The 7955-nt window shown below is 51.6% G+C and overlaps 1 protein-coding gene across 3 annotated transcripts in view; it reads right to left on the bottom strand.

Annotated features, from left to right (window-relative positions):
• Nucleotides 1-1337: 1337 nt before the first annotated feature.
• Miip (migration and invasion inhibitory protein) overlaps nt 1338-7955 on the bottom strand; it is an 8452-nt gene continuing 1834 nt past the window's right edge. Inside the window, exons 1-9 of one of the 3 annotated variants that reach the window (XR_008721012.1) lie at nt 7659-7949; nt 7117-7246; nt 5190-5298; nt 5057-5109; nt 4565-4694; nt 4340-4436; nt 3466-3603; nt 2976-3204; nt 1338-1375 (exon numbers count right to left, since the gene is read on the bottom strand). Coding sequence is in view for 2 of the 3 variants with exons in the window: in XM_055615030.1 (XP_055471005.1) it covers nt 3133-3204; nt 3466-3603; nt 4340-4436; nt 4565-4694; nt 5057-5109; nt 5190-5298; nt 7117-7246; nt 7659-7922 (993 nt within the window). In the remaining variant the exon portion in view is untranslated. Of the gene's footprint in view, nt 1376-2799; nt 3205-3465; nt 3604-4339; nt 4437-4564; nt 4695-5056; nt 5110-5189; nt 5299-7116; nt 7247-7658 lie in introns of those variants that run through there. The other 2 variants (XM_055615031.1, XM_055615030.1) reach the window with 2 other exon arrangements.

Raw genomic sequence — 7955 nt, 5'->3', positions numbered from 1 at the left:
GTCTGGCTTTCCCCTTTTGGTTTCCTGTGCACCTCATACATCCTTGGCAGCCTCAGCCCTCAGGTGCTGGCCACCGGGAAAGCCCTAGTCACCCACAGCCCTTCTTCCTCTCTGTGGACAGAGCTCCTGAGTCCAAAAACAGTAAGATTCATTCATTCCCTATGTGTTCCCAGACAGGCAAAGGCAAAAAGCCTAGGGAAGGCTGAACAAGAGGAAATTCAGTGCTTTATCCTTAGGGGGATGGGGGGAGTGATTATGATGCTAGAACAGGCTACAGCAGAGGGCAGGAAGGGCCAAGGAGAGCCTTCATGTCTCCCTGGGTGCAAACATCCCCTACTTATGATGATCCAACTTAAAACCTTCAATGTTGTTACAATGGTTTCACACAAAGCCAGTAGAAGTCATCCATACCTTGATCATGCCTTAACTCTTTCATGGGCTGGGCTAAGTGGCCAAGTCCTCTTTTTTCCCCCTCCAAGACAGGGTGTCTCCGTATAGCCTTGACTTTCCTGGACTCACAGAACAGGCTGGCTTTGAACTCACATCAGTCTGGCTGCCTCTGCCTCCCTGAGTGCTGGGATTAAAGTCATGACACCACCCGGGAGTGGTAGCTGCTTTTGCTGCTTCTTCTTCCTCCTCCTCCTCCTCTTTCACCTCCTCCTTCTTCTCCTTCTCTCTTTTTAGTTTTTCCAGACAGGGTTTCCTTGTGTGTAGCCCTGGCTATCCTGGAATGTACTCTGCAGATTAAGCTGACTTTAACTCAAGAGACACTGCTACCTCTTTGACACCAAGTCCAGATTCAGATCCTCTTTCTTGATGCTGGATGGAGACCCCCAGCTCAGGTCCCAGCCACAAGATCATGAGGACAAAGCCTCTAGATACCACAGGGCTAAAGTCTGCAGGGCCCGGTGTGCTGTTCCTATGGTCACAGACAGGTAAAGCGAACCACAGCCCATCAGGTGGTAGCTCTGTTGTCCACATCACCCCTCCTTGGCACTGTCATACTTTTATAGGTGATGAAAGCCAGCTCAGGAAGTCACACAATATTCCCCAGGTCACAATGTTGGGAGGGGATGTTTCTGAAGCCACATGCTCTGCTCTCCTCCATGTGGGCTGAAATGCTCAGAGGAAGCCAAGGGCCAGGCCAAGGAAGACCTTGAGTTGGACCAAAATGTAAATTCCCAGAACATCAGAGTATCACAGAACACTTGTCTTAGAAGTAAATAATGTTGCCATTCATGCTATACACACTCTCAGAAGGGTCAGGAAATAAATAAACAAACAGCAAATAAACAAAAGAAATTTGGTGAAGCAGCACACACCTGTAATCCTAAGTAAAGGTACAGGCAGGAGGATCAGGACTTCAAGGCCAATTCTGGTTTCATAAAAAAAAAAAAAAAAAAAAAAAAAAAAAAGGTTAAACAAAATGTGGAACAGCCACAAAGCAGAATATTATTCAACCTTCAAAATGAAGGAAAAAAGAAAAGTGTGAAAGTGTGCTGTCGTCTTATTATTAACCAGTCTACCACCCCTGTCTATATACTTAATAGCCTCGTTTTCTTTCAGAAACGAAAATCATTAAGGAAATCCTGACACATGACACTATGGATGAAACAGAAAGATACTCCATACAGTGAAATAAGCCAGTAATCGAGAATAGATGTTGCTTGATTCCAGTTGTGTAAAGTTCCTAGACTAGTTAAATTCAGAGACGCAGAGAGAATGATGGCTGCCAGCAACAAGAGGAAATGGACATTGGGAGGTAAATTTAATGAGGACAGAGTTTGCCCTGGTGAAATGAGGGAAGCTGAACAAGAATTCTGGTCCTGGCAGGATGGCTTGAGCAAGCCTGAGGACCGGAGTTTGATGCCCAGGATTGACGCCTGACTCATGCACACTGGCATATGCACCCCCTCATAATAACAGACAAGACAGACAGCCACCTCTCACCCTTACCAAAGCTGAAATTTAGCATTATGCAACCTAAAGCATATAAGGCATGGGAGAAACAGGATCCCACTCCCGAACTCCTACCAAATCCGTTTCCAATGTGGTACTTGGCTGTTGGCTTCCCAATTTATCTTCCCTAGGGTTGTGGGCCAGTTTCTAGAACTGGCCCCAGAAATGAGCATGCAGATACCAGAGACCTCAAGAGAACCCTCCCACAGAGATCAAGGAGAGAGCTCAGTAAGACACGCATTTTTCAGGGAGGCTCTTGCAGGTTCAAACATGCCATGTGTGAGTATGAAAGTCAAAAGACCACATTGGGGTAGGGAGTTTCTTTGTTTGTTTGTTTTCTTTTGTTTTTCCCCAACATGTATGCCAGACTAACTGGCCCACGAGCCTTTGGGGTACCTCCATGTCCAAGTCTCACTATGCATCTGGCTTTTACATGGGTCTTAGGTATTCGAACTCAGGTCCTCAAACTTACATAGCAAGGATTCTTATCCACTGAGCCAACTCCCCAGGCCTGAGATACTTTAACACTGACCTTGGTTCTAGCCTGCCTGGGGAACCCACACCCCCATCTGTCGGGTAGACAGCCATCTATCCAGAGCTACAGAAAAAGAGAGAATCCCAAGTAGGGTCCAGTGGTACACACCCATAATCCTAATACTCTGGAGGCAGAAGGATAGGAAGTTCAAGGTCACCCTTGGTTACACTGTGAGTTCCAGGCCAGCCTGGGCTATATGAGATCCTAGTGCAAAAAGGACACACACACACAGAAACGTTACACAGCCAGTGATGGGGTGCAGCTCCAGGTAGCCTGTATCTCCCTTAGGCAAAGCGAGCCCGGCTGAGAGCAATTCACCCGCACATCAAGGGGGACCAGCAGGAAAGACAGGCTTACATTGGGACAGGAAGTGCAGGGCCCTGAGCTTTATTAACACACCACTCATAGCACTTCCTCCCCTCCCCTCCCACAGAGCTCCCACTTTTTGGACCCCCATGAGGTAGGTAGCCTGAATGCTCACATCTGCCCAATCCAGAAGAGATAGCAGAGCCACTCCCATCTTGTCAGGTTTCAGCTTCATCTTGAGGGCTTCCAGCTCTCAGGTGCGACATCCTCAGGGAATGCCAAGGGCGCCAGCAGAATACTGTCCCCTTCTGGGTAGCAAATGCGTGGGGCTTCTAGTGGGAGGGGTGGAGCCGGGGAACCTGAGGCTCTGACCAGATCGGTGGTGGGACCTGCACTCCCAAGGCCTAGAAGGTAAATGGGGAGGTGTTGGGGAGCTACCAGGGGACAGATGAATGGGAAAATATTAGGGGTTACTAGGGAATGGGTGGGGCCCAGTACCAGCCTCAGGCCCTCCTGCACCTTGGAGTGAGGGCCACTTCCTGGTTAGAGTGGAGCAGGTGACAAGGAGTATCAAAGTTGGAGGGACAGCTTGTCAGAGCCTAGGCTACCCATCTTAATAGGCTCAGTCCCACCTGGATACTTTCCCACCCCAGGCTGGACCCTACCAGGCGGGTTGGGCTGGTGGTGGTTGACAGCTGACGACGCTGCGCTCCACAGGAGACAGAAGACCAGAGGTCCAGGCTCTTGGGAACACAGCTTTTCTCAGACTTTGGAGGGAGGATGTCCCAGCCCAGCAGACAGTGCTATGGAGAGCAAAGGTTAAAGGCCATTCACACCTTTGGAAAACCCGAGCCACCACGATCTCCTCCCTGGGAGGAGAGGCCACAGCTCTATCTCCTGGCTTGTTACCCTAGGTCACCCCGATCTCAGTCCCTGTTGACCTGGCCACCCCAACCCTCCCCAAGATGGAAGAGAGGATGTGGACATTAGTGGATTCCTTTCCACACTGGACATGGCCCTGAACACCCACGTTACATGACTTCACTAAGCCATCCTCAGGACCCCAATTCTGAGGATGCTCCCTCTCTACCCACTTTGGGAGCCAAAGGTCTTTCCCCTCTTTTCTTCTCCCAACTGCAGCCACTCTGTCCTCCACCAGGCGTGGGCAGGACACCTTTTGACTCCCATCCTGACTAGATCATGGGACACATAAAAGTCTGGGTTCAAATCCATCTCTCCCACTCGCTCCGCTCTGCCTCCATGGCCTGTGTGGGAGTAAGGGAAGACAGGAGCTGCTGTGGCTCTGGGGAATAGCCCTCTTAGAAGCTCTCACGCAGTGCCCGAGAGCTCAGTGAATAGGGCCCACGTAGATGTCCATCTTAGAGACAATGTGGGGGACGGACGCCACATCTGCCCAGGGACTGAGGTCACCACCAGCCCAGGTGAAGGCTGAAGCCTGCTAGCATCCAAGAGCCTTGAAGCAAGAATAGCTCAGGCCCCATTAATATCTGCCTCAGCCTCTTAGGGAAGGCAGCCTACCCGTGGCAGAGCCAGCGTGTCAGAGGCATCAAAGCTCTTCCGTCTATGAATTCGATACTGGTGTGGAGGATCCAGAATGGAGAGGGGAATGCTCACCCTGAGGAAGAAGGCGCACCACCAGAATCAGCAGGGCCCACATTCTAGGCCCCACCCTTGCTGGGACTGTTCACTGGGAAACACCCCACCCCACCCCACCCCAGGAATCCCAACACTCTCAACACTCACCTGACCTGCCCAGGCTCCTCCAGAGTCTCAGGGCCCTGCTGGTCCCGGGGTACCCCACACAGGCGGCAAGGGGCACCCAGATCCACCGGCACAGCAAACAGGCGCCGATTGATACGGTAACAGTACACACCTGTGAGTGCCATGACACACCACAGTTCTCCTAAGCCGGGGGCTTTGTTGCCAGGGCCTTGGGGGCTGTCCCTAGGCACACAAGCTACACCATGCACTGAGGAGCCACTCTGCGCCATGTTTTTTCCAAACCCTTTCCTCCCAAAGTCTTGGATCCACACCAAAGTTCAGGCAGAAATGTCTTCCAGGGCACTGAGAGCTATACCTGACCACCTCCGACAGCTTCTGGACACAGGTGGTTACAAAGGGCAGGTCCAAAGCCAGCCAAAGCCTCAGGCCAGGACGGGTGCCACACTGCTCAGACACCAGGCCGCCCTCTCCCAGCCCCCAGCTCAGGGTGACCTGGTGCAAGTGAACACTCACACTCATGGTCCTCTTCCACACTGCGGCTCTCTTGCAGGTCTGGGAACACAGCTCTGGGAGAGAGAAGATGAGCTGGACGAGCGATGGAGTCTCCCACAACCACCTTCAGGACTTCCCACGCACCCCTGCTTACTCAGGGGAGCTGCAAACACAATCCTCTTCGTTGGCTTCTCGAAACCTCTGCAGCACAGAGAAGAAGGCCTCTGATTCACTGGCGACTGGAGAGGAACTGTCCACAGACCCTGGTGGGCAAAGCACTGGTGGGTGAGTTGAGCTGGGGGGTCCATCTCGCCCTTGGGACTTGTCACCCACGGTGACTGCCAGCTCTGTTTGAGCCCAGCCTGCCCTGCTGTAATCATCCACACAGACAGCACACTCACAGAACCCTTAACAGGGGTCACACGTTCTTTTTTATTTTATTTTAGACAGTAACTGGCAGGCCTGAAACTCCATATACAGACCAGGCTGGCCTTGAACTCACAGAGACTGAACTGGCCCCACCTCTTTACTGCTGGGATTAAAGGTGTGTGTCTGCTTGCTTCTGTTTTAGGAACAAGGTCTCCTGTAGCTCAGGCTGGCCTCCAGCTCAATACTTTTGCCCCCATCTCCCAGCACAGAGACTGCTGACACACAGGCACCTGGCTTACTTGCAGTTAGCTGAAGAGAGGGGGAAGCTGGACAAGGTTCCCACTCCGAGGAGGCTGCATTCTCAAGGTGGACACTGGCTGGGAGGCTGGAGCCAGAACCACGTGGCTGAGTGCCAATAGGCAGAGGTTCCAAGGGAGGTCTGAGAAGATGACCAGAGCAGAGGCCAAAGAAGTCAGGAAACAAACCAAAAGGAAGCTCCATGGGTGAAAAAGGCAGATGTGAAAGCCCCAGGACAGGCAGGTGCTCGGCGTGTGTGAGGGACAGTCAGGAGGGAACGTGGCCAGGGCACAGTGAGGAGTGAGGGTGGAGGGGTGAAGCTGGGAGTCTGAGATGATCTGGGGACAAAGAGTGTCAAAATCAGGCCAGCCATGTTTTTAATAGGATCTGTCCTCGTGGCTGAGAGGTGAGGGAAAGCAGGGATGGTGAGGAAGAGGTCATGGACTCCAGCAGAAATTTCCTAGAGAAGGTACTAACGGTCAGGCCATGGAATACATAAAAGGCAGGCAGAATCAAGGCTGGGCCCAAGGGCATAGCCTGACTTACTAGGCTTAAAAGGCTGCCATTCAGAGACAGGAGAAGGGACAGAAGCCAGGACCTTGGTTATGGATGTGAGATTAAGATACTTATTTTTATATCTAAAAAAGTTTTTTTTTTTTGTTTTTGTTTTTGTTTTGTTTTTTACAGTGGGGTGAAATGGCCTATACCTTTAATCTTACCATTTGGGAGGCAGAGACCAGGGGATCTCTGTGAGTTCCAGGAAGCCTGTATGATATAGGGAGTTTCAGGACAGCCAGGGCTACGTAGCAAGACCCTGACAAGAAAGAAAGGAAAAGGAAGGAAGAAAGGAAGGAAGAAAAAGATACCAAGATGACACTAAGATGGAGCTGCACGCCTTTAGTGGTGGCAGAGGCAGGTGATCTCTGAGTTCTAGGCCAGCAAGGTCTAGAGAGGGAGTTCCAGGGTCGTCAGGAACGCACAGAGAGACCCTTGTCTAAACAAACAAAACTGGCTGCTCTTGCAGAGAGATTCAGCACCCACAAGGTGGCTCACAACCGTCCAATTCCAGCCTTTGACACCCCCCTCTGACCTCCACAGACACCAGGCACACACATGACACAGACATAAACACAGGCAAACACGCGCAGAAACGAATAGTTAAAATTAATAACCAAAAGCTAAAATGGCAACATTTCCGCTGCATGCATTTTAACACTCAGCTGACAGTAACAGGGTGGAAGAAGACGGAGGGAGGATAGGTGCCCCTGAGGAGCCAGAGGGGCAGTAGAGTGGAGCTGTTTCCATTACAGGTGGCCTCTAGGAATGCTCAAATATAGGGCACCCTTGATTCACTCACTCATCCAGCTTCATTTGTGTCCAGGCTAAGATAAGAGTGGTCCAAAAGTAGCCCTCACCTGAAATCCAATCATGGTTCAGGCGTGACCGGGATTGCCAGCTGCTGCTCTCTGGCATAGAAGACTCCTGGGAGAAGGTCACTTTGGACTGAGGAAGTTGACAAGACTCCTGGGAGAAGGTCACTTTGGACTGAGGAAGTAGACAAGGATGGCACAGGCTAGATCAGCAAGCAGGCCTGACCCAAAGGAAGTCCTATTTCAGGGGAACATGCTGTGTTGTTGACATCTAAGCTAACTTAGACTCCGGCTTAGTGCCAACCTCAGCTAGGGAACTCAGAACAGGGAAGGTGAGTTTGGCCCCACTTTGGGTGTGGCTGTGAACAAGCCTGGGCTCCGGCCTCAGTGTTTCCACCCATTCGATAAGGCTTGCCTCCTTCTTCCCAAAGTGCTAACTAAGAACGGATAGCAAGGACGGGACACATCACACTGGCTCTTCTAGAAGCCTCAACCCCTATAAGAGGAGCTGTTCTAGGAATAATTTGTCAGACAGGGAAATGGAGGCTCGAGAAAGCTCCCGTGGCTTCTGGGAACTCCTGAGTTACCTTACGCGGCTTGTGTGGTTGTGACAGGATGGACCTTGGGACCTGTGTCTTGTGAGGCCCCAGACCTTTTGGTTCTGCCAAAGGCATTGGCCCTTTCAGACCTTCAGTGGCTAGCAAGGGTACTGAGGGGGACCACAGTCCATCCCGCTGGGGCTCCGGGTGTTGGCATGTGGCAGGCGGGAGAGAGTCCACGCTGGAGTTGGTATTGCCAGACCAGGACATTTCAAATGTGTCTCTTCCACAACTCTCTAGCAGGTCCCACATGTGTCTTCTGTCCTGTGAGCTGGGGGTCTCTGA

Source organism: Psammomys obesus, unplaced genomic scaffold, assembly GCF_907164565.1.
Source record: "Psammomys obesus unplaced genomic scaffold, mPsaObe1.curated_primary_1811, whole genome shotgun sequence".
In the NCBI taxonomy this organism is placed as follows: domain Eukaryota; kingdom Metazoa; phylum Chordata; class Mammalia; order Rodentia; family Muridae; genus Psammomys; species Psammomys obesus.
The sequence above is the reverse complement of the archived record's forward strand: the minus strand, read 5'-3'. Positions and strand labels throughout refer to the sequence as shown.